Genomic DNA, 27,918 nt, shown 5'->3' with positions numbered 1-27,918 from the left:
AAACAAAGTCACCTATAAATTATAGCCCTTCTAGAACTAGGATTCTATAATACATTGTCAATCTTTATCAAAAAAATCAAAAATATTATTAGTCTAAGAATTATTAGAGAAGGCAAGCCATTCATTCATTCAATTAATATGTACTGCCTGCCTGCTATGTGTCAGACATTTGGCTAGTTGCTAGAGAACCCCAAGTTAGTCAAGAACCTGCCTTCATGGAGTGTACAACAATTCCAAGATGGCAATTCCTTCTTGGCCTATTTTTAAGCTAAAGTCACTGTGTTAAAGGGCAGAGAGCACCATCTCCAGGCTCAGGAGCAGCAGTCAAGGGTCACCTATTGGGGAAGGGAGGTTGGGCTGATCTATCTCAGAGTTTCACTCCCACCTTGGCCAAGACCAACAATCAAAAAAGAACCCTGAGAAAGTATGATGGCTCCTGGGAGATCCTTTGGCCTTGAGGGTAATTTCTGTGTCATCTGCTGAAATGTCAAATTTCTTTAGGCCTCTAGGGGAAAAATGGAATAGAAACAAATGATTGGGAAGACAATCAACAACTTCTGGATATTAGCTGGTTTTGAATCTTATGGGTGAGGAAAAGAACCCTACTCTTTAACCAAACTATACTTTTTTAAAATAATTAATTAATTAATTATTTTTAAATTTTTGGCTGTGTTGGGTCTTCATTGCTGCGTGTGGGCTTTCTCTAGTTACGGCGTGCAGGGGCTACTCTTCATTGCAGTGCGTGGGCTTCTCATTGTGGTGGCTTCTCTTGTTGCGGAGCACGGACTCCAGGTGCACGGGCTTCAGTAGTTGCAGCACGTGGGCTCAGTAGTTGTGGCTCGCGGGCTCTAGAGAGCAGGCTCAGTAGTTGTGGCGCACAGGCTTAGCTGCTCCACTGCATGTGAGATCTTCCCAGACCAGGGTTTGAACCAGTGTCCCCAGCACTGGCAGGTAGATCCTTAACCATTGCACCACCAGGGAAGCCCCCAAGCTGTACCTTTGAGAAGATAACTCTAAAGCTTTGTGAATGTCACAGTACAGACTATGGTTCCAGAACATACATTACCACAATCATTACCAGGCACTTTGATAGGTCTGACCTGAGAACCTCCTCCTGATCTAAAAACAATGTTTGAGGCTTAAAATGTTAGATAAAAAGAATATTCACTTGGGGGAATTCCCTGGAAGTCCAGTGGTTAGGATTTCATGCTCTCACTGTGGCGGCCTGGGCCTGATCACTGGTCGGGGAGCTAAGATTCTGCAAGCTGTGCGGCATGGGCAAAAAAAAAAAAAAAAAAAAATTCACTTGGAAGATACAGTAAGTATTGTAACTTCAGGGGTATAAAAACCATTTTTTGCTCATAATAAATAGAAAGATGGTTAAACGCTATCTACCTCCCCACAAATATCCATTTAAATTAACATGCATACACCCCTATAGACACTTCCTTCATCTTCCTTTACTGTTCTGCCACTCAGTCAGGTCAACCTAATTTCCTTGGAACTAGATCCCTTTTCATACTTCTTCAGGTTGCTAAGGAGATAGATATTAAAAAGTGTGCTGAGTGTGACAGTCTGGTGAAAATTTAAGATGGCCAGAAGATCTTTTAAATCAACTGTTGGATCCCATCATGTCTAGAAAAGCAGAGAACTTACATTCACAATGCATTAGTCAGTCAAATGCCCCAATCATATGCTAGGCATCTCACCTTCGATATAGCTTGGACTGTCCGAAAGTCATAATTACCAGTGGTACATGGAATGTAGTCAAGACGAGAATGATCTGGAGAGACAAAAGCATGTGGTCAGTAAGAAACATAGTCCAATTACATGCTTGCAACAACTGACCATCTGAACGATTGCCAGTAGCCCCGCTTCGTAGTCGCCTACATTGCAATACTATATCTGAAAACCAAGAAGGACCAAGTGATTAGGGCTTACAATGACTCAAAATCTCCACTCATTTTGTTGAGATGGTCTCATCGCCTACACTTGAAGCAGTGAGACAGAGCTAATCAACTCCACACTACAGTAAAGGAAGGATTTAACTATTTTGTATTCACATTATTGTAAGATATTCTCAAGCAAGAATCATCTCTCTGCTTACAGAGGCTAAAATAGGGTGGACGCTCTAACAGAAGAGTCACTATGTCACATCTGTCCTTTTCTTCTTCTCCCGGCCGTTAGCTCTCCATGAAATCAATTTTTTAAATAAGCATTTTTCTAGAGAAAAATATGCATGAAGGTAAGATTGTGATAGATTAGAACAAGAGGCTAGGGAGTCTCAAATAGCCATATAACAAATCTTGGAGACAGCAACTGTCTTAGATAAATGGATAAATCATGGGCAATAGGGAACAACTCAAATTTTAGAAGAAAACGAGACCTGCTTAAAGAAATTCTACCAGGAACTTAAAAATTAATTTATAACTTACTCTTCAGTGCCAAAATTATATTTCTTTCAGCTCTTGATACAGCCATCACGTGCCTCAGTGCTCGGATACACACATTACTGGAATACTAGAGGGGCATGAGCTATGGTCCCTGATGTTGTCAGGCAGGGTAATAACCGACACAGGTAATGCCAAGCCCCGATTCAAGACTTGAGGCCAATGAATCCTCAGCATCCCTCCTACTAGGAGATAGGCTACATACTAGGATGGATAAGGGGGAGCTTATTGACTCTCCCATTCCCCCAATCCTGGCAGTACCTCCTCTGTGGTAGGGGAAGAGACAGAAGATGGAGCTAACAGCGATAAGCCCATGGGCGCTACAATCCTTCAACACTAACTGTGGGAAAGGACACCAGAACAATACAGTTTGGAGGAAAAATGCCGAGATGTGTAATGTGCAGTTTTCCACTTCCACACAGTTTTCCCTAGTACTGTAGGTCTCCCTTTTCACACATAGCACTCTCTTTCCTCTTTCTTCTTCTTGCTCATCTTGATGTCAAGCAGCCACCAAGGACTAAAAAGGTGTTTATCTTCCTATTATGGAAGAAGGTGGTCACAAGATGTTCCTAGTTCCAAAGCAAAACAAAATCGACCATAGCTTTCTGAAAGTCTGTCCAGCAAACATGCATTTTCTACGACTGAGGTTGGAGACAATTTCAGAAGGTAAAACACTTAGCGCTTAAACTCCCCAAATCTACACCATCTTCTTGTCAGGTTGAACCAACAGACTCAAAACATTACTTACCCCAGTGGTATCTCCAACCCAGGACAAGGATACTGAGCCACTGAGATCATCAAACACATGCTATAAGGGAAAAAAAACCTCAATTTAGAAATGACATCTCCTCTTCAATCTCTGACTTCTTTAAATAATACAGAACACTATTACTTTCAACATAACTATGTTTATAATTATAAGGGGATATGGATTCCTGGAACAAAATTTGGACAAGATAGTATTTAACCACTTAACCTAAATTACAAATAAGTTGGAAATTTTAATTCTCTCTCATACAAAGTAAGCCAAGCAGATGAGGTTTCTTCACTGCACCAGATGGGGAGATGGGATAATCTATTTGCCTTCTCCAACAGAACTAAATATAAAGACATAGAAAGTATTCTTAGGATATTTTAAAACAAGAGATCACAGCCCACAATGACAGATATAACTGTAACCCGATCAGCATAGTTAAAATTTTTCTAAGCAGCCTTCACAGTACAGCTGAATAGCTAATAGCTGGATTCCTTCTGCTTCTAGGCTAACTCACCCAAAATGACAAGGGACAGAAGCAAGAGTAAATGCCCTTGTTTCACCCTTTTATTTAATAATAACAACAACAATAATAGTATTAATAATAATAGAACAACCTTAATAGAGATGTGAGTGAGGAGACAAAAAAGGGGAAAGCTGGTATATTATATCCAAAGTATGGTAATCATATTGAAATGCAGCTATAATAATTACTGTAGGTGCTTTTGAGTTTTGGTTTTCAACTACTTTCTTCTCTATTTTTAAAATAATATACATCCATTATAGAAAATGTGTACAATAGATATAATAAAGAAAATATAAATCATTCATAATTCTATCACACAGAGATATTCAAGGTTAACATTATGTATATAATCTACTAGTCTCTATCACTTTTTTAACTGATAAAGAAATAACACCAAAAAGGCATCATTAGCACTTAGTAAAAATTTCTTACTATATATATAGAAATGTATATAGTAAAAAATGAAGATCCTTCCTCTTTCCCGCCATAGCCCCACAACCCAGAGGGGTTAGTAGTTTAGTATATATTTCTACTAAATGTTGATGATTATGCTTTTCTTTTATGAACACTTATATATTATTAAGATTTTAAAAATCTTAAATATGTCCTGCCTTTCCAAATATGAGCAGTTCCTTAGGAGCTGAGGATATAATTTTATAGTCACGGTATGCCCTGTGCCTACCATGATACTTTGCATGCTCAATAAGCATTTGTTGAAAATGATTATACATCCTTCCCAAACCACAACGTTGATCTCAAAAAAAACATGCCCATAAGCAGCTGGTGGGATTCCAGCTGCTTGGTCACTCAAGCCACCATTCCCAACAGACAAGTCTGAAGAAACAGAACTCAAAACACTAACTGTTTTGCTTATCTTTTAATTTTCTTTTGTGGTCCTCCTAAATGGGCCACTGAATTCACCTATATTATTTCCCCCTGTACTGTAAGTACCTTTGAGGTCGACAGAATCTCTTGTACAATCTCTGTAAATAGTACAATCAGTGCCACACAGACAGCTTGCTCAGTAAGTGCTGGTTAACTCTCAAACGCTCAGAGCTTCTCACAGCCACTGCAGGACAGAAAGGTTATTCATACATGTAAGCCGGCCAAGCATCTGAGAAAAAGTAGGTCTGCTAGAGACATCTGGAGCCAGAAGCTTAAAAACTGACACAGCAGCGCGTCTTGTAAGATGCCACACAGAGCAAGACAGCATGTTCTCTTGAGTGAGGATACAGTGTCTGAAATTACATCAATGAGCTCCTTGAGGAGAGCAGGAATATTCAGAGCTTCCACAAACACCAGATAGATCACATGGGCTAACAGTTATCTAAACAGAGGCTATCTTTCCAAGAAAGGTTCTGGGCACAACAGCTGACTAGGATAAAAGAAAAGTCCCATCCCAGGAGCTCTGGCTAGCTTGATCAAGCTTTCACTTTTCAGGCAATGCTCTGCACACCTGACCCAATCAGCAGACACTGGAATTACTCACATCTTCCTACTACTGCTCAGTCACAGAAAGAGGAGGATTATTAGATGACACTAGCAACCCTCAACTTAACCCAAACAAATCAAAGGATAGCTGACCTCATTCATCATCCAGAGTTCCTTTGGGAAAATGCAGGTGAAATTCATGAATTACAATTGTGGTCTTCTGCTACCCTTAACCTTCCCTTCCCTTCCCAACAACCAATTAAATTTTACTTTTGAAAACACACAAACTCACTGAAAAACTCATCCACCTAGAGAAAAAAGCAATTAATTTTTTATATTTCAGTTTTTACCACTCTTATACTAGAGAACGTAAAAGAGAAAAATGAAATCAGATCTAACAACAGACCAGAGCTCAGGAAGAAAGAAAAGGTCATATGGAAAGGAGACAAATCCAGGAGAATGGGGAACCAAGACCCCAGATACAACCCTTCCCCTTCAACGGGAGGATTACAGATGTCCAGGAAAAGGGTGGACAACCTGGTCATAGTTAGGAGACAGAATTTACAAATGTCAGCAAAAGGCCATTAATTCTAATGCTTGATTATTTACCGTGTTTAACACAATGTACATCACTCTACATTATGGTAGTATCTTAGATATTTCAAAACGTGTGTTACTTTTAATTATAGCAACAAGAATCTTGTCTGCCTCCCTCACTAGACCTGAAGCCCATCTGGTGCAGGGACCAAGCCTATTCATTCTGGCAACTAATATATAGCAATAGCATATGGAAGACAATAAATATTGAATTCATCTCCTAGAAGAACTACTTGCAAAGCTCTGAAAAGGAGGATAATGAAGTGAAAAGATAAGGCCAGATCCATTTAATTTCCCCAAGCCAGAAATGAGTATGAAATGCAGAAGGTCTATTCTGAGAGGACTTCTGCTTCTGGCCAAGATGGAGTAACATGGATCAGATTCACCTTCCCACCTGAAACAACTAAAAAAAAGCATAGAATATATAAAACAACAGTCTTCAAGACATTGGACTTCCGGCAATGAAGGACAATGATCCCTGAGAGAGAAGAAGCAAACGAGGGCCTACATCTGCCCTAGCTTACTGTCCGGAGATAATTTTCAGGCCACGGTACAAAGAAGAGGAGCCCAGGCAGAGCCCAGAGGTCTTCCTCACTTGAAGAGATGAGCTGATAGTCTGAGGAGGCCAAAGAGGCTGGAGTTCATAGCTTAGTGTATGAAAGAGGAAAGAGCTACAAAGAAAGAGAACAGTGCCAAGTGTTCATCTGAGTACTAATCATCACATGAATGTAAGGAAACTACCTGAGGCCAGGGAAAAACATACCTGAAAAAATTGAAGGAAACAATATCTGTGCGTCACACAGGACCAGAAGCAATTCCGGTTCCCAAAAATCGTAAGAGAAAACCACATATTTCACAAGGATTTGGACAGAATACTCAGAAAAGTTTTACCTTGGTAATGAAGAAAAATTAATCCTAGACTAAATGCTATACTAGCCTTGCCTAAAAAGCTCAAAAACAAGACCAAAAAGGATCAAACTATTGTCAAGAAACCTAACTACATCCCAAAACAAAGTTCAAGAATATTTATAGGCATATTAAAATACGCAGCACCCAACAGGATAAAATTCACCACATCCAACAGTCAATAAAAAATAACCAGGCATGCAAAGAAGAAAACAGGACCCATAATGAAGAGAAAAATCAATCAAACTGACCTGGAAATAACACAGATAATAAGATTAAGGACATTAAAAGTTATAATTATACTCCATATGTTCATTCAAGAAGTTAAAGAATAAACTAACACAACAGTGTAAAGCAATTATACTCCAACATAAAAGAAAAGAAGTTAGAGAACAGACTGAACAAAGGTAAGCATTAAATAAGGATACAGAAGATATTAAAAAAAGCCTCAAATTGGACTTTTAGAGATGAGAATTACAACATCTGAGATGAAAATTACACTGGATAGGATTAACAGGAAATTAGACATTGTAGAAGAGAAGATTAACAAACTGGAAGACACTCCAGTGGAAACTATCCAAACAGAAACACACAAAAAAAGACACACACAAAAAATTAAGAGAGCATCACTGAGCTATAGAACTTTAAGCAACTATACATACACACACACACACACACACACACACACACACACATATATGTATATGTACACACACAAACACACACATATAATTGGAGTCTCTGGAAGATGTGGAGGGTGGAAATAGAAAAAAAATTGAAGAAACAATAGCCACAGTTTTCCAAAATTTCATGAAAAATACAAACCCAGAGATCCAAGAAGCTCACAAACCCCAAGCTCAAGAAACACAGTGAAAACTACACCAGGGCATATCATATTCAAATTGTTTTAAATCAGTGATAAAAATCTTAAAAGAATCCAGAAGAAAAAATGATTATTACATAAAGAGGAACAAAGAATCATAGTAGAGTTCTCTCCAGAAACAATGCAAACCAGTGTATCAACATCTTTAAAGAATAGGAAAGAAAAACCTGTAAAGATAGAATTCTATACACAGTGAAAATACCTTTTAAAAATGCAGGTCCTGGAGGAGCTTCAAGATGGCAGAAGAGTAAGACGTGGAGATCACCTCCCTCCCAACAAATACATCAGAAATACATCTACATGTGGAACAACTCCTACAGAACACCTACTGAACGCTGGCAGAAGACCTCAGACCTCCCAAAAGGCAAGAAACTCCCCATATACCTCAGTAGGGTAAAAGAAAAAAGAATAAACAGAGACAAAGAATAGGGACGGGACCTGCACCAGTGGGAGGGAGCTGTGAAGGAGGAAAGGTTTCCACACACTAGGAAGACCCTTCGTGGGCAGAGACTGTGGGTGGCGGAGGGGGGAAGCCTCGGAGCCACGGAGGAGAGCGCAGCCACAGGGGTGCGGAGGGCAAAGCGGAGAGATTCCCGCACAGAGGATCGGGGCCGACCGGCACTCACCAGCCCCAGAGGCTTCTCTGCTCACCCGCCGGGATGGGTGGGGGTTGGGAGCTGAGGCTCGGGCTTTGGTCGGATCCCAGGGAGAGGACTGGGGTTGGCGGCGAGAACACAGCCTGCAGGGGGTTAGTGCGCCACAGCTAGCCGGGAGGGAGTCCGGAAAAAGTCTGGAGCTGCCGAAGAGACAAGAGACTTTTGCTTGCCTCTTTGTTTTCTGGTGTGCAAGGAGAGGGGATTAACAGCGCCACTTAAAGGAGCTCCAGAGACAGGTGCGAGTCGCGGGTATCAGCGCGGACCCCAGAGACGGGCATGAGATGCTAAGGCTGCTACTGCAGCCACCAAGAGGCCTGTGTGCAAACACAGGTCACTACCCACACCTCCCCTCCCGGGAGCCTGTGCAGCTCGCCACTGCCAGGGTCCCGTGATCCAGGGACGAACGCATGGCGTGCCTCAGGCTGGTGCAATGTCATGTTGGCCTCTGCCGCCGCAGACTCGCCCCGCATCCATACCCCTCCCTACCCTTGACCTGACTGAGCCAGAGCCCCCGAATCAGCTGCTCTGTTAATCCAGTCCTGTCTGAGCGAAGAACAGACGCCCTCTGGTGACCCACACGCAGAGAAGGGTCCAAATCCAAAGCTGAACTCCGGGAGCTGTGCGAATAAAGAAGAGAAAGGGAAATCTCTCCCGGCAGCCTCAGAAGCAGCGGATTAAAGCTCCACAATCAACTTGATGCATCTGTGCAATACCTGAATAGACAACGAATCATCCCAAATTGAGGAGGTGGACTTTGGGAGCAAAGATATATATATTTTTTTCCCTTTTTCTCTCTTTGTGAGTGTGTATGTGTATGCTTCTGTGTATGATTTTTGTCTGTATAGCTTTGCTTTTACCATTTGTCCTAGGGTTCTGCCTGTCTGGGGTTTTTTTTGTTTTTTTTTTAATTACTTAAAAAAATATTTTTTCTTAATAATTATTTTTATTTTAATAACTTTATTTTATCTTCTTCTTTCTTTTTTTTCTCCCTTTTATTCTGAGTCGTGTGGAGGACAGGCTGTTGGTGCTCCACCCAGGCATCAGGGCTGTGCCACTGAGGTGGGAAAGCCAAGTTCAGGACACTGGTCCACAAGAGACCTCCCAGCTCCACGTAAAATCAAACGGTGAAAATCTCCCAGAGATCTCCATCTCAATGCCAAGACCCAGCTCCACTCAACGACCAGCAAGCTCCAGTGCTGGACACCCTATGCCAAACAACTAACAAGACAGGAACACAACCCCACCCATTAGCAGAGAGGCTGCCTAAAATCATAATAAGTTCACAGACACCCCAAAACACACCACCAGACGTGGACCTGCCCACCAGAAAGACAAGATCCAGCCTCATCCACCAGAACACAGGCACTAGTCCCTTCCACCAGGAAGCCTACACAACCCACTGAACCAACCTTAGCCACTGGGGACAGACAACAAAAACAAAGGCAACTACAAACCTGCAGCCTGTGAAAAGGAGACCGGAAACACAGTAAGTTAAGCAAAATGAGAAGACAGAAAAACACACCACAGATGAAGGAGCAAGGCAAGAACCCACCAGACCTAACAAATGAAGAGGAAATAGGCATTCTACCTGAAAAAGAATTCAGAGTAATGATAGTAAAGATGATCCAAAATCTTGGAAATAGAATGGAGAAAATACAAGAAACATTTAACAAGGACCTAGAAGAACTAAAGAGCAAACAAACAATGATGAACAACACAATAAATGAAATTAAAAATTCTCTAGAAGGAATCAATAGCAGAATAACTGAGGCAGAAGAACGGATAAGTGACCTGGAAGATAAAATAGTGGAAATAACTACTGCAGAGCAGAATAAAGAAAAAAGAATGAAAAGAATTGAGGATAGTCTCAGAGACTGCTGGGACAACATTAAATGCACCAACATTTGAATTATAGGGGTCCCAGAAGAAGAAGAGAAAAAGAAAGGGACTGAGAAAATATTTGAAGAGATTATAGTTGAAAACTTCCCAAATATGGGAAAGGGAATAGTTAATCAAGTCCAGGAAGTACAGAGAGTCCCATACAGGATAAATCCAAGGAGAAACATGCCAAGACACATATTAATCAAACTATCAAAAATTAAATACAAAGAACAAATATTAAAAGAAGCAAGGGAAAAACAACAAGTAACTCATAAGGGAATCCCCATAAGGTTAACAGCTGACCTTTCAGCAGAAACTGCAAGCCAGAAGGGAGTGGCAGGGCATATTTAAAGTGTTGAAAGAGAAGAAACTACAACCAAGATTACTCTACCCAGCAAGGATCTCATTCAGATTTGATGGAGAAATTAAAAGCTTTACAGACAAGCAAAAGCTAAGAGAATTCAGCACCACCAAACCAGCTTTACAACAAATGCTAAAGGAACTTCTCTAGGCAGGAAATACAAGAGAAGGAAAAGACCTACAATAATAAACCCAAAACAATTAAGAAAATGGTAATAGGAACATACATATTGATAATTACCTTAAATGTAAATGGATTAAATGCTCCAACCAAAAGACATAAACTGGCTGAATGTATACAAAAACAAGACCCATATATATGCTGTCTATAAGAGACCCACTTCAGACCTAGGGACACATACAGACTGAAAGTGAGGGGATGGAAAAAGATATTCCATGCAAGTGGAAATCAAAAGAAAGCTCGAGCAGCAATTCTCGTATCAGACAAAACAGACTTTAAAACAAAGACTATTACAAGAGACAAAGAAGGACACTACATAATGATCAAGGGATCAATCCAAGAAGATATGACAATTGTAAATATTTATGCACCCAACATAGGAACACCTCAATACATAAGGCAAATAGTAACAGCCATAAAAGGGGAAATCAAAAGTAACACAATCATAGTAGGGGACGTTAACACCCCACTTTCACCAATGGACAGATCATCCAAAATGAAAATAAATAAGGAAACAAAAACTTTAAATGATACATTAAACAAGATGGATTTAATTGATATTTATAGGACATTCCATCCAAAGACAACAGAATACACATTCTTCTAAAGTGCTCATGGAACATTCTCCAGGACAGATCATACCTCGGGTCACAAATCAAGCCTTGGTAAATTTAAGAAAACTGAAATCGTATTAAGTATCTTTTCCGACCACAACGCTATGAGACTAGATATCAATTACAGGAAAAATTCTGTAAGAAATACAAACGATGGAGGCTAAACAACACACTACTTAAAAACCAAGAGATCACTGAAGAAATCGAAGAAGAAATCAAAAAATACCTAGAAACAAATGACAATGAAAACACGACGACCCAAAACCTATGGGATGCAGCAAAAGCAGTTCTAAGAGGAAAGTTTACAGCTATACAAGCCTACCTTAAGAAACAAGAAACACCTGAAATAACCTAACCTTACACCTAAAGCAATTAGAAAAAGAACAAAAAAAAAAATCTCAAAGTTAGCAGAAAGAAAGAAATCATAAAGATCGGATCAAAAATAAATGAAAAAGAAATGAAGGAAATGATAGCAAAGATCAATAAAACTAAAAGCTGGTTCTTTGAGTAGATAAACAAAATTGATAAACCATTAACCAGACTCATCAAGAAAAAGAGGGAGGACTCAAATCAATAGAATTAGAAATGAAAAAGGAGAAGTAACAACTGACACTGCAGAAATACAAAGAATCATGAGAAATTACTACAAGCAACTCTATGCCAATAAAATGGACAACCTGGAAGAAATGGACAAATTCTTAGAAATGCACAACCTTCCAAGACTGAACTGGGAAGAAATAGAAAATATGAACAGACCAATCACAAGCACTGAAATTGAAAATGTGATTAAAAATCTTCCAAGAAACAAAAGCCCAGGACCAAATGGCTTCACAGGCGAATTCTATCAAACATTTAGAGAAGAGCTAACACCTATCCTTCTCAAACTCTTCCAAAATAGAGCAGAGGGAGGAACACTCCCAAACTCATTCTACGAGGCCACCATCACTCTGATACCAAAACCAGACAAAGATGTCACAAAGCAAGAAAACTACAGGCCAACATCACTGATGAACACAGATGCAAAAATCCTCAACAAAATACTAGCAAACAGAATCCAACAGCACATTAAAAGGATCATACACTATGATAAAGTGGGGTTTATCCCAGGAATGCAAGGATTCTTCAATATAAGCAAATCACTCAATTTGATACACCATATTAACAAATTGAAGGAGAAAAACCATATGATCATCTCAATAGATGCAGAGAAAGCTTTCGACAAAATTCAACACCCATTTATGATAAAAACCCTCCAGAAGGTAGGAATAGAGGGAACTTTCTTCAACATAATAAAGACCATATATGACAAATCCAGAGCCAACATCATCCTCAATGGTGAAAAACTGAAACCATTTCCACTAAGATCAGGAACAAGACAAGGTTGCCCACTATCACCACTATTATTCAACATAGTTTTGGAAGTCCTAGCCATGGCAATTGGAGAAGAAAAAGAAATAAAAGGAATTCAAATCAGAAAAGAAGACGTAAAGCTGTCACTGTTTGCAGATGACATGATACTATACATAGAGAATCCTAAAGATACTACCAGAAAACTACTAGAGCTAATCAATGAATTTGGTAAACTAGCAGGATACAAAATTAATGCACAGAAATCTCTTGCATTCCTATACACTAATGATGCAAAATCTGAAAGTGAAATTAAGAAAACACTCCCACTTACCACTGGAACAAAAAGAATAAAATATCTAGGAATAAACCTACCTAAGGAGACAAAAGACATGTATGCAGAAAATTATAAGACACTGATGAAAGAAATTAAAGATGATACAAATAGATGGAGAGATATATACCATGTTCTTGGATTGGAAGAATCGACATTGTGAAAATGACTCTACTACCCAAAGCAATCTACAGATTCAATGCAGTCCCTATCAAACTACCACTGGCATTTTTCACAGAACTACAACAAAAAATTTCACAATTTGTATGGAAACACAAAAGACCCCGAATAGCCAAAGCACTCTTGAGAAAGAAAAATGGAGCTGGAGGAATCAGGTTCCCTTACTTCAGACTATACTACAAAGCTACAGTAATCAAGACAGTATCGTACTGGCAAAAAAACAGAAACATAGATCAATGGAACAGGATAGAAAGCCCAGAGATAAACCCATGCACATATGGTCACCTTATCTTTGATAAAGGTGGCAGGAATGTACAGTGGAGAAAGGACAGCCTCTTCAATAAGTGGTGCTGGGAAAACTGGACAGGTACATGTAAAAGTATGAGATTAGATCACTCCCTAACACCATACACAAAAATAAGCTCAAAATGGATTAAAGACCTAAATGTAAGGCCAGAAACTATCAAACTCTTAGAGGAAAACATAGGCAGAACACTCTATGACATAAATCACAGCAAGATCCTTCTTGACCCATCTCCTAGAGTAATGGAGATAAAAACAAAAATAAACAAATGGGACCTAATGAAACTTCAAAGCTTTTGCACAGCAAAGGAAACCATAAACAAGACCAAAAGACAGCCCTCAGAATGGGAGAAAATATTTGCAAATGAATCAACTGACAAAGGATTAATCTCTAAAATTTACAGGCAGCTCATGCAGCTCAATAACAAAAAAATAAACAACCCAATCCAAAAATGGGCAGAAGACCTAAATAGACATTTCTCCAAAGAAGATATACAGACTGCCAACAAACACATGAAAGAATGCTCAACATCATTAATCATTAGAGAAATGCAAATCAAAACTACAATGAGATATCATCTCACACCAGTCAGAATGGCCATCATCAAAAAATCTACAAACAATAAATGCTGGAGAGGGTGTGGAGAAAAGGGAACCCTCTTGCACTGTTGGTGGGAATGTAAATTGATTCAGCCACTATGGAGAACAGTATGGAGGTTCCTTAAAAAACTAAAAATAGAACTGCCATATGACCCAGCAATCCCACTACTGGGCATATACCCTGAGAAAACCATAATTCAAAAAGAGTCATGTACCAAAATGTTCATTGCAGCTCTATTTACAATCGCCAGGACATGAAAGCAACCTAAGTGTCCATCAACAGATGAATGGATAAAGAAGATGTGGCACATATATACAATGGAATACTACTCAGCCATAAAAAGGAACGAAACTGAGTTATTTGTAGTGAGGTCGATGGACATAGAGACTGTCATTCAGAGTGAAGTAAGTCAGAAAGAGAAAAATACTGTATGCTAACACATATATATGGAACCTAAAAAAAAAAAATGGTCAGAAGAACCTAGGGGCAAGATGGGAATAAAGATGCAGACCTACTAGAGAATGGACTTGAGGATACGGGGAGGGGGAAGGGTAAGCTGGGACAAAGTGAGAGAGTGGCATGGACATATATACACTACCAAACGTAAAACAGATTCCTAGTGGGAAGCAGCCACATAGCACAGGGAGATCAGTTCGGTGCTTTGTGACCACCTAGAGGGGTGGCATAGGGAGGGTGGGAGGGAGGGAGATGCAAGAGGGAAGAGCTATAAGGACATATGTATATGTATAACTGATTCACTTTGTTATAAAGCAGAAACTGACACACCATTGTAAAGCAATTATACTCTAATAAAGATGTTAAAAAAATAAAAAATGATTGTAGTTGACAATTGCATAACTCTCTGAATGTATGAAAAATCAATAAATTTTACACATTAAAAAAATGCAGGTTTTAAAGAAGAAAGGTTCTGTTCTCAGCTTGTCCATCGCTCCTCAGCATTATATGGTGGGTTCTTCTTTTCTTTTTTTAATTTTATTGAAGTATAGTTGATTTACAATGTTGTGTTTAATTTCTGCTGTATAGCAAAGTGACTCAGTTATACATACTGGGTTGGTCAAAAAGTTAGTTTGGGTTTTTCCTTAACATCTTATGGAAAAAACCAAATGAACTTTTTGGTCAACCCAATATACATATTCTTTTCCATTATGGTTTATCACAGGATGTTGAATATAATTCCCTGTACTATACAGTAGAACCCTGTTGTTTATCCATTCTATACACAATAGTTTGCATCTGCTAATCCCAAAATCCCAATCCTTCCCTCACACACATATACCCCACCACCGGGAACCACAAGTCTGTTCTCTGAATCTATGAGTCTGTTTTTGTTTTGTACTTATGTTCATTTGTGTCCTATTTTAGATTCCACATATAAGTAATATCGTATGGTATTTGTCTTTCTCTTTCTGACTGACTTCTCTCAGTATGATAATCTCTAGGTCCATCCATGTCATTGCAAATGGCATTACAGTATTTCATTATTTTTTATGGCTGAGTAATATTCCATTGTGTACATACATCTTTATCTATTCACCTGTCGATGGACATTTAGGTTGTTTCTATGTCTTGGCTATTGTAAATAGCACCGCCATGAATACAGGAGTGCATGTATCTTTTAGAATTATAGTTTTGTCTGTGTATATGTCCAGGAGTGGGATTGCTGGACCATATGGCAAAGTCTATTTTTAGTTTTCTGAGGAATCTCCATACTGTTTTCCATAGTGGCTGCACCAATTTACATTCCCACATTGTGGGTGTTTCTTTTTGATAGCCACAAGAGAGGGACTACACCAATGCAAAAGATCTGAAAGACAGCTGAAATCCCATTTTTCCATGTAAAACCAACCAATCTAGTTCCTAATTATCAGAGCTTGAATAACCTCTTCTTAGGTATTATTCTCACAGCACTTATTGATGTTGCTTGTACTATAACTATTTACATATTTGGCTACCTCTCAAATCATGTTAGGAATTCTTAGATGGCAAACAGTATGATCTGGTATTTCCTGTCAGGCCTAGCACAAGGTCTTATAGATAGTAAGTTCTGCACGAACATCTCCGTAAAAGTGTATTCCCAAACCCCTGCTACCAGAATTGATCTGTGTGTAATCTCCCCTCTACCGTGATTACCACCATTTCAGTAAATACTAGCTAAGTAGGGTTTCTTCCTATGCCCTTACTGCCAGCCACAACACTGTTAAACACTAGTATGTGTTCTTGGGTTTTCACACATACAATAGTGACCTTACTCCTCTCCTTCACTGTAGTTACCATCAATTCCATATAGTCAAAAACTGATAAACACATCAAAGTGTTTAGAGGCAATGGCCAGGAGTAGACTATACAGAAGAGAAATTCAAATATTTGAGTACGAAGAAATAAAAGTCTGTCCACTAAGATTTAAGCAGGGCTGACAGAGGTGGGAGCAGTTGGGAGCAATAGCAAGGTATGGTAGAGGGACTTGTGCAGGCAGAACAAACACAAAGATATAGGCAAGTATTTTGAAAAAGTTCAAAGGGTAACACAAATAAAATATATCAATTTCACCAACTAGTAAAGTGCTATGTATACGGTAGATGCTATTAAGTACTTATTAAATAAGAATTTCAAGATCAGGATAAACACAGTTACAGTGGGAATAAAAGGAAAATAAAAATAGAGAAAAGGAAATGTGTGTGAAAAGAAAAAGTACTTCTTGAAATACCCAAAGAAAGCTGAGACGAGGCCACAGGATCACTCACTCAAACAAGGAAGGTTTCCCAGGGCAGACTGGTTCTTACTTTCTTTTACCCCACAAGAGTCAGATCTATTCTTGGGAGAAACTAAACCCAAAAGATTCCACGGTATGTTGTGTTCATTCTGGATTGAAAATATATGGTGCTTCTCTGCTGCCTTTCTGAGCATCACAATGTACACATTCCTGGTCCTAAGCAAAAGCAAATGATACTCCTTGGCGATGGGATAAATGGAAGGGGGGTTATGTTCTACCTATGTAATGGTCAATTGGCTAGTTGGCTGCCTCCATATTCTTTTCTAGGATTTCATTTGCTTTGGTCCTTTGTAAGTAAAACTTGGAACTCTTTCTGCCTATCATACTATTATTAGATAAAGAATCCCAAACCGCATTTTCCTGCATTAACCTATTTTATTCTCCCCATTATCACTTTGGTCCTTCTATTTAAGGGAGCCTTTTCTTTTCCAGAATGGCATAAAGTTTTTTGAACAGTTGTACTGTGTGATATAAATAAAAACAAATTGTAAAAAGAAAAAAAAATGAGGAAGGTTTCCAACGGTACATACAGCTGAACATAATCAACTAATAAGTTATGGTCCAACTGCTCTAATCAAGGCAAAGTTAGATGAATAAAAGAAATAAGAGCAGAGGACAAAACTCTGTGGATAGAAAGAACTGAAAGGCAGAATAAGCCCTTTAGGAAGAGAAAACCCCAAACCTCCAACACAATATTTCCAATGAATATCCTATAATATTAAAATACTAAACATATAAAAAACATTTAGGAGTTGAGGAGTCCAGCCAATAGAAGGTAAAGTGTCTACTTCAAGCATTGTTACAAAAAAGATGTTATGTATTAGCTGTATACATGACAAATGAAATGGAGAAGGTGGCAGAGAGCTGAAGCCTGTTTTATTTCTGGTAAACAATAGTTGTGCTGCTCCAATGTAGTATGCTTAAGAGGTAGATTATTTAGCACAAAGAGAACACAATCTGGCCACTACATATTGCTAAGCAGTCAGTCAAATGTAGGATCTAGAAGCAGGTCAAAATTAAGGGAAACCACCTAAATATACTGTTTGTGTGATTAGCAATCCAAAACCAGCATCTAGAGGGGCCACAGAGTAAATCCAGTAATTCAGATTACATAATCATACCCTATTGTAGAAAGCTCAGAAACCAAGAAATTTAAGATTAGCTATGTCAAATGTCAGCTTGATTCTATCAGGAACAGATGAGCATGAAACTTGCCCCATCTAGTGAGAGGTTTATTAATCCCCTAGCACAGTCACTGGCACAGGAATAGATAAGACAGATCAATAGAACAAAACAAAGTCCAAGATTGGACAAAGTTTCTTTTAGTGTATGATAAAGCAAGCATTTCAAATCAGTGGTAAAAGAGTTTTGGAAAAACCAGCTATTTGGGAAAAATAAAAAGCTGGATTCCTAACTCCCTTCTTACCCCCCTATCCTGACTCCACATTAAATTCCACATATGACAAAGATTTAAATACAGAAAGTTAAACCATAAAAATCCTAGAAGTATGAGTGAATATTTTTATAATCTTAGAAATGAGAAGACCATTACAAAAAATGATACAAAACCCAGAACCCTTAATATAGCAATTACTTTGACTATTAAAAAAAATTAATGGCAAAATACTGAACATAAAAAAAACTGGAAAAAATTATTTGCAACACAATAAAGGGTTAATACAGAGTTTTCAAATCAATAAGAAAAAGACAAAGATCTCAAAAGAAAATAGGCAGGGACTTCCCTGGTGGCTCAGTGGTTAAGAATCCGCCTGCCAATGCAGGGGACATGGGTCCGAGCACTGGTCCGGGAAGATCCCACATTCCGCAGAGCAACTAATCCCGTGCGCCACAACTACTGAGCCTGCGCTCTAGAGCCTGCGAGCCACAACTACTGAGCCCACGTGTCACAACTATGTGCTCTAGGGCCCGCGTGCTGCAACTACTGAGCCTGTGTGCTGCAACTACTGAAGCCAGCACCTAGAGCCCATGCTCGCAACATGAGAAGCCACCGCAATGAGAAGCCTGCGCACTGCAATGAAGCGTAGCTCCCGTGCGCAGCAACTAAGACCCAACGCAGCCAAAAATAAATAAAATTTAAAAGAAAAGAAAATAGGCAAAGGACACAAACGAGTAATTCACAAAAGGACACAGAAATGACCAATAATGTTTGAAAAGCTATTCAGTCTCACTAGTAATCAAAAGAAAGTCAAAGAAAAATAATGTGATAACATTTTCCACCTGTTGGAAGCGCTTGACAAAATGTATCCAGTGAGGGGTGGAGACCAGAGCACCTGTGTGCACTGTGGGTGGGACTATATAAACTGCTGTAACTTTTCTGGAGAGCTATTTGGTGATGTGAATCAGAACTTAAAATGTCCACACCACATGACCCAAGCAATCCCACTCAGGAATTTATTATCAGGGGATAATTACACATCTTTACAAAATATGTTATACACCTGAAGGTTTACTGCATCCTGCAGGCCATCTACTGTGTTAAACATCTTACACACATTATCATTTAATCCACATAACAACCCCATATTACTATATCTGTATATTCTAGACAAGGACTGAAGCTTTGTTAAATGCGTCATGTTATGCAATGAAACAATATACCAGGTGCTAATGAAAATGTTTCAGGTATTTACTGACATTGAAAGATATTCATAACATGGTGAGTAAAAAGCAGGTTTACAGAATAGCATGTAAAATCGTGTGTGTGTGCGTTTATGGTTAAAAACATAGTTTTCCAAATATTAACAGCAACCATCTCTAAGTGGCAGAATTTATGGTGGTGTTTCTTCTTTATAGTTTTTCCATGGTGACTGAATTACTCCCCATCCCATCATCTGTTGAAGAGTGATTTCTAGTGTCCCAGGTGGCACTGATAGCCATATACTGACCTCTGGTAGGGGAGCTCTGGGCAGCAGGAAGTCACTGACTGGCATTTATAACCAAATTGGTTTTCAGGGACCCATTACATTAGAAAGTAGGTGACAGCTTGTATTACCTTCTCTGAAATACAACCATCTTGACAATAATGCAAGACTCATCCACACATTTAATGCCCACCATTTAAAGCCTGAGGTCCACACATTTTAGAGACCATGAATTAACAAAAATGTCCATTTCTGTGGTCATTTGGCTAATCCCTAGTTCCATCTGGAAAAGAGAAAGGCCATAAAACACAACATTCTTTACGGAAATAACTTTGTCTTCACATCTAATCAAACAAGAAGTCTAATTAAATTACTGTTACTATAGCTGGGAGAACTTAAAGTTGGTCCCGAGAGTCACCGTAGCTTGGAAAAAAATTTTGGTAATGAGAAACCTCTGCCTATCTTTAGTTACACATCTGATCAAAAGTAAAACACTGAAAGAATTAACACCAGCACAACTGAGCCTGGATCAGTTTCACATGGCGTGCCCCAGTTTAAAAGCCACTTGCAGATGACCCGACAGTCTGGCCATCAGGAACAACCTCTCTGGCAAGTAAACAGAGAGTGAATTCAATGATGCCATCCTTCACACATGTTCCTTCAACAAATACATCCGCTTGCCTACCATGTGCCGGACCCTCTTTGGGGCACTGCGGACACAGCAGTGATAACACATACTCTGTGCTCAGTGAGCTTATACTCTATGAACACACTTCTTAACAGAAGTCTAAGAATGAAGACTAAACATGCTAGATATTCAACCTGCAGAAGACAACCTGTCATCGCGAAAATAAAACTGCAAAAGGGTGTTAAAGCCTGGTCTAGTAACTAACTGGTTGGGAAAGTGGGCACAAATCATTTTCTCTCTTGGGAATCTACTTCCTCAGGAGTAAAACTGAATTATGCTCCTTCACTCACAGGAATAATAAGAATCAAATGAAATAACAGGGCACTGGTGATCCCATAAAGGCTGGGAATTTAAGATTTAGGCTTCCAAACCCCAAACAGGGAACACAGGGATAGACAGGACACAGTGATGGTGTAAGAGAGGTTTGGGACAAAACCTGCGCGAAGCTCTTGCGGGCAGGAATAAAATCTTAACAGAATACAGTTCCGTTAAATAAGGCACTGCTAGGATCATAAAACATGAGCCAAAAATAAGATCACAAATGTTCCAGTCCTCCCAGAGACTATCCTTAGAAATAAAAAGGCTAAACATAAAACAGTATACAAGTTTGCAAACCTATTCAATTATTCAGAGTTTTCTGTGAGGCAGGATGATACAAAGGAGAGCACCGGGCTAATACCTGGTCAATGTGAATTTCATTTCCGGCTCTGCCAACAGCTCTGTGAACTTGGGCAGTAAAACCTAACTTCACCACCAAGGCAAGGAAGCTGGAATGACAACATTTCCAGTACCTATAAGCTTTAAAATTCTATGACTCATCAATAATTTCACACCTCAGTTTGCTTTTCCACTGCTCTGCCTTCATTTGGGGAAAAAAAACAACAACAAAAAATCAGCCCCTTGCTCCACAATACTCTAGTGTCAACAGGAAAGGGCAACAGCAACTCCATTATCTAGAAACCTCAACAACCTGGACACTCACTGAAAGGAAGCAAGGGAGAGAGACCTCTGATGACAGTGTTCATGCAATAAAACCCTATGCACCTGACCACTAAGAGAAACCTGCAGACGTCACTCTAAATCAATCTGCTAAACCTGTTAGACTGCCTAAAATTAGAAATCTTTTTCTTAGTTTACAGAAGCATCTTACAGAAGTAAAATTAAGCTAAGTAAAATTTCTTAGCTCACAGAAGTTAAATTTGGGCGACACTGTATCTAGAGACAGGGACAGCAGCAGGAAGGAAAAGGATATTGCAAGGGGACTATCATTTCTGCAGGAAAAAAAGAGTAAACTTCAACAGGCAGACAATGGCACTAAGCTTATAAATCTGGGCCATTCAAAATGGGAGAAAATAGCCTCACAAATCTCAACAGACCTTGAGGGCATTAATGCCATACCACTTTAAAATAATGTGAGTCATGGTACAGCATAATTTAATCTCCTTAATGATCCAAGGTCATACAGTTGACAAAGAAGGCAGAGACATATGTATTTTAGAAAGATGTCCATTAAAAATAACAAAAACAACAAACTTTGGCATTCAAAAGGGGAGGCTTAAATGCCTACCCTAGGCTTAGTTTTCAAAAAACTCATCTTCATGGGATAATTCATTTCTAATCATGCCTAATAAATGAGTTAAATTTCAGACTGTTAGCATTTAATTTTTACATCTTAATCTCATTTCAAAGAAAAGAAAGTGATGAAAGGAAATGCGCCAGTGGCCAGCTGACTGGACCATAAAAGCTTACCGGTCCCCACTGGGTGTGGGGACCAGCCCGGCCTCCCTCTGCTGCAGCCACACTGGCATTCTTCCAGACCTCTGGGTGCACCATGCTCTTTCTAGCCCCAGGCCTGTGGACATGCTTTTCTCTCTGTCTGGGACACTCCTACAGGAAAAATTCTATTCATCTTCCAGTACCAGTTTAAGTAATTCCTCAGCAAGTGCTTCCTAGTGCCCCAGGCTAAAAGGATCTCTGTCAATTATTCTCCTGTAGTTGCTTTTTTCCTTCTTGGTACTTACTGTATTTGTAATTACATATGTGTTTAATGTCCATTTTCTCTACTGGTCCATAAAGGCAGGGATCTTGTCTGTTGTGTTCCAAATCAGTTCCCAGTACCCAGTACAAGGCCCAACACATAGTAGGTGCTCAATAAAAAGTTGTTGAATAATAATAATATTGACTTTTACTGAGCACTCATGATATATAAAGCACCACTGCTACTTTACAGATGAAGAAGGAGAGTCAGAGAGGTTAAGTAATTCTCCCAAAGTTACACAGCTGGTAAGTGGCAGAGCAAGGATTCAAGCTCCTGTCTGTCTGACTCCAGACTATACATTTAATGACCACGCTTTCTCCAGCACTATGTGAGGCAAAAGGGTGAAGTTAAGGGGTCATGCTTGTACTACCTTTAAGGTGTTTATAATCTGGAGAATACCAACTGAATAAATGAAAGTGAATACAAAATAGAATACTATAGTAAAGTGCTGGATTACATGGCATTGTTCAATGTTGTAGGCGAGAACAGAAAAAAAACAAGCAGAGCTAGAAAGGCATTCAGACAGGAGGAATGCCATAAAAACAAAAATGGAGAAGCAACAGAGCACATGGCAAGCTAAAGGGACTGGTGATAAGGTAACTTCAACTAGAGCAGAGTTAACGTAGGCCAGGAAGTGGTGAGATACTACCTTAAAGGTATACGCGCATTATAAAAAAATAATTCCATTAACATTCTGGTCTGCCATGCTCTCAAGCTAAGTTCTTGAGGAGTACCTACCACATCTCACTAATATTTCTTAAAACGTTACAGAGGTCAATAGAGTACAAAGCTAATAGTGATTGCTCAGTTAATGAATCAGGGTGAAACAGGCAAAGTGCTATTTTAGAGCTGTCAACTTAAAACCGCATATTTAAAGCTTAATGAATGAGAAGAGAAATAGTTATTGAATTATAAGTAGCCTTATTTTTTTAAATTGTAAGTTCTTTAACACTATAAGTAAATAACTATATATACTTGAAACTATTATAACCAGATGACCAGGTATCTGATGATGGTGGGGTTATTTTCTCCTCCATCTCCCATAGCTTCAAGAAAGATACTTTGAATAGATGGTCTCTCCCTCATCATACCCAATTTTTTTTTAACTCCAAGCCCAAGGACATAACTAGTACATAATTCTTAATACAGATTTGGTTCCTGTGAGTACCCATACTAATTCTCCTGGAATATTTCAGCTATGGAAAAAAAATTTAAGTACATACACAAATATCTGAGCATCTAACTGGTAATGCATTAGAAGCTTTGTGTAGATAATCATTATAAAAAACATCCAATAAAGGATGAATACACACCAAATTCTACACCGTCTCATTTAATCTTCACAAGGACCCTAAGAGGTATGTATTAGTATATCCATTTTATAGATGAAAAAACTAAGGTTCACTAAGGGTCATCTGTCCCTGGTTACCACTGAAGTTTGAATCCAGGTCTAACCTGTGATCACATTCCTTCCTAACCACGGCCTCAAAGAACTCCAATTAATACCACTTGTTAGTATCACTCATATTAACCAGTTAAAATTTTGATGTAATCATGAAGGTTAAAAAAAAAAAAGAACACATATGCTTCTTACATTTCTGCCAATCTTGACTCACTCTCATTCTTGCCACCTCCGCCCAAGCCTGTCACCCAACCCTGCCAAGTGATAAAACCGAACACATTTATGCCTCATCTGTCTCCTTTTATGCACATGTTCCTCTGGAGTTGGTATTTATCAGGATCATTTGGCTGACAATTGGACTCTATGGACACAGTAATATATTAACAGGCTTATTAAGAAATGACATGGGGCTTCCTTGGTGGTGCAGTGGTTAAGAATCCGCCTGCCAATGCAGGGGACACAGGTTCGAACTCTGGTCCGGGAAGATCCCACATGCCGCGGAGCAACTAAGCCATGTGCCACAACTACTGAGCCTGTGCTCTAGAGCCTGCGAGCCACAACTACTGAGCCCATGTGCCACAACTACTGAAGCCCGCACACCTAGAGCCCCTGCTCTGCAACAAGAGAAGCCACTGCAATGAGAAGCCCGTGCACTGCAGTGAAGAGTAGCCCCCGCTCACCACAACTAGAGAAAAGCCCACACACAGCAACGAAGTGCCAGTGCAGCCAAAAATAAATAAAATAAATTTTAAAGAAATAGAAATGACATAAATCCTACATATGTGGTAGGATTCAAGGTTTTCAAAACATTCTCTCTTCGAAGCCTTATGGTAATACTTCATTTTACATGATGGGGAGCTGAGGCTTAGAAAAGCTAATTGAGCTCTGTTGAGGGAACTATGACCTCAAGGAGCAGAGAGGAATTCACAACTACATGACTTACAACTGGGGTCTATAACCTTGCCTTATTCCTAAAGCAAATGCATTGACTTAAAATATCTCTATGAATCACTTCCAAATGCAGCACCATGTTGGGACATAAGTGTTCTACGCCCAGCTCTTGGCCTGTAAGCAAGTCATTTAGCCTTCTTGGTAAGAGATCTGATCAGTTAATCAGCTTAACAATCTATGATTCAAACTGTTCAGCACATTATCAGCAAGAGTTCAATCTTACCCTTGTTCACAAATGTTCAGAAAAATCTGTTCACGGGCTTCACTGTCTTATAGCTCCGGGTTCCTCATGCCTGAGCTCACAACCTCTTTCAATAAGGTCCAGGAGTTCCTGGATTGTTTCCTGGAACCTTGAGCACTTCAAGTATAAAAGATGGTCGGCCCTGCCCTCTATTCTGCTCTCCTGTTGGACAGAGCACAGTAACGGTCAATGTCCAAAAGGATAACTCTTCTTGGCTCCCCATTTCCACCTCTGGTTTATCCAGCTCTAGCCTCATGTCAACCACTACCTGTTAAAACACTTTCCCCAGTAAGTCCTAATGGTAGACTCCCTCCCCATACCTCCCCTCTTTTCCCATCCCCCACAAAGAGCTATCTTTTTTTTTTTTTTTTTTTTTTTGCGGTACGTGGGCCCCTCACTGTTGTGGCCTCTCCCGTTGTGGAGCACAGGCTCCAGATGCGCAGGCTCAGCGGCCATGGCCCACGGGCCCAGCCGCTCCACGGCATGTGAGATCCTCCCGGACCAGGGCACAAACCCATGTCCCCTGCACCGGCAGGAAGAGCTATCTTTTTTTACTTCTCTATTATGTTTTCCTGGAAACCTTAGTCTTTCATACTTCTCATCAACTTCTTCTCCCCAACAGAAAGTCCCCACTGATCATCCCCTGAGCATGTCTTGAACTTCCCTACCTCCATGCCTTTACAGGTCTCCCTAAGAATTCCCTCCACACCTTGAATCTCTCTTCATCCATGAGGCCTTCCCAGACCACTGCACTGCAGTGGTCATGCCTTCTTCAAAAACTCTTCCAAACTCTCAGCAAGCCATCTCTGAACAGCTAAATCCTTAAGATGACATCAATGCGGATGTTTTTGGTTTTCTGCAGTACGCAGGCCTCTCACTGTTGTGGCCTCTCCCGCTGCGGAGCACAGGCTCCAGACGCGCAGGCTCAGTGGCCATGGCTCACGGGCCCAGCCGCTTCGCGGCATGTGGGATCTTCCCAGACCGGGGCACGAACCCATGTCCCCTGCATCGGCAGGCGGACTCTCAACCACTGCGCCAGCAGGGAAGCCCAATGCGAATGTTTTTAATGTTTAACTTTTCTTATGTACAGGCCAGAACTCCAGAAGTGTTTGAGTGAAAGATATCTGCACAACACATTTAACAAAACATTTTGATAAAACTTCTCACTTGACCCTTCAAATAATCCTAAAACTGATTCTCCAGTTTAAAAATAAATAAATAAATAAAGGTCAGAGAAGTTAAGTGATTGTCTATGATCATACCATACAACTATGAAACAGCAGAGCCAGGATTCAAATCTGAGTATTAAGAAGTCTTTGTTGAATTTTTCATATAGCATATTTATGATGTGAAACTCTTTGACAAAGAGCAGGTACCAGATAAACATTTGATCTGAACCATCCTGTCTGGGAAGTACTAACGTCAGTTAAAAATTTCCTTCCCAGTTCAATTTCTCTTGGTACTTCAGGGTGACCTTACTGTTGAATCAGATTTGCAAACAGGCTCAACTACAATATTAGAACTTAGTTTTTTAGAACATACAGGAAAAAAAAAGAGCAAAACTCTTAACAAAAGCAAACATAAGAGAGATACAACTCATAAGCCCTAGAAGGAAAAAGCCATACATTTTCTTCTAATGAAAATAAATCAAGCCAATTAATCACACGTAAGTTTCTAACTCGCATAGGGCTGAGTATACTAATGGGAAGCTGACCATCTATTTTCAAGCAAACAGGCAGCCAAGACAAAAAGAAAAAATAAAAGCCCCAGTTTTGGCAGAGTCCTGTAGGGAAGGAAAAGAAAAAACAAATTTACTGCTAGATATCTATTTGGTTTGCTTTTGGAATATCCAAGCTGGTAGCTTTGATTTGCATTAGATTTTTTTCAGCCAACAAGGAACAATAAGGTATTTCCCAAAAAATAAAAGTCAAATGTCTTTCACAATTATATGAAAAAAGAAATACTCCTGTTATCTTTAAGAACACTCATATTTCACTGAAGCAAGCTCTGGAGGTGGTAACAAATTACCCCCAGATGTGAAATCCAGGCTATGTTCAAGTTCAACTGGGAAACGGAACAGCCACAATTTGCTTCTAAACTTGGAAACAACCAGTAAACATTTGTGATCACAACCTTTGGCCTCCTCTTCTTCCATATTAATCACAGAGTTTTTTAGACATTTTAAATCTAGTCCAAAACTTCTCATGCTGTAGATGAGGAGTTGAGGGCCAGATACTGAAATGCAAAACAGAAAATAAATTACATTCACAGAAAACTTTCTCAGGAAAACACCACAGGCTCTGAATGGAAGATTTTGTTTTTGTTGTGGTTTCCTGAGACTGGGGTTGAGGACAGAGAAGGAAAAAATAGCCCCAATCTTAAAAAACAAAACAAACAAAACAACAAAAAAACACATGTCCAGCATTCACCTAACAACCTCTAAAGGTATGAAGCGTCTATCATGAAGATTCATTCAACTCAGATAGCTCAAAGCCACATATTACTAACCCAACTTTGACTGCAGTCACCATTACAGTGTCAGTAAAAAAAACCCTGCCTAGAACAGACTGAAATTGACCAGTTTGTTCCTCAAGCCCCATTACTCCTCAAAACCACCTACATACAGATCAGTGAGGCCACGTACACAGTGGGAAGAACAAGTTTTCACCAAGCGTTTAAATAGAAGAGTACAAGAGGCAACAGAAACAATGGTTAGAAAAAGATAAAAAGGTAACTGGGGGCTTCCCTGGTGGCGCAGTGGTTGAGAGTCCGCCTGCCGATGCAGGGGACATGGGTTAGTGCCCCGGTCTGGGAAGATCCCACGTGCCGCGGAGCGGCTGGGCCCGTGAGCCATGGCCGCTGAGCCTGCGCGTCCCGAGCCTGTGCTCCGCAGCGGGAGAGGCCACAACAGTGAGAGGCCC

At 39.7% G+C, this 27,918-nt stretch overlaps 1 protein-coding gene across 2 annotated transcripts in view; it reads right to left on the bottom strand.

Annotated features, from left to right (window-relative positions):
* SORT1 (sortilin 1) overlaps positions 1-27,918 on the bottom strand; it is a 71,407-nt gene that overhangs the window by 38,722 nt on the left and 4,767 nt on the right. For both annotated transcript variants that reach the window (XM_007449324.1, XM_007449325.1), the window contains exons 2-3: positions 3,199-3,258; positions 1,710-1,783 (exon numbers count right to left, since the gene is read on the bottom strand). In XM_007449324.1, coding sequence (XP_007449386.1) covers positions 1,710-1,783; positions 3,199-3,258 — 134 coding nt within the window. The remainder of the gene's footprint in view (positions 1-1,709; positions 1,784-3,198; positions 3,259-27,918) is intronic.

This window comes from Lipotes vexillifer, unplaced genomic scaffold (assembly GCF_000442215.2).
Source record: "Lipotes vexillifer unplaced genomic scaffold, Lipotes_vexillifer_v1.1 scaffold393, whole genome shotgun sequence".
Lineage (NCBI taxonomy): Eukaryota > Metazoa > Chordata > Mammalia > Artiodactyla > Lipotidae > Lipotes > Lipotes vexillifer.
Note: the sequence above shows the minus strand (reverse complement) of the source record. Positions and strands in the feature narration are given on the sequence as shown.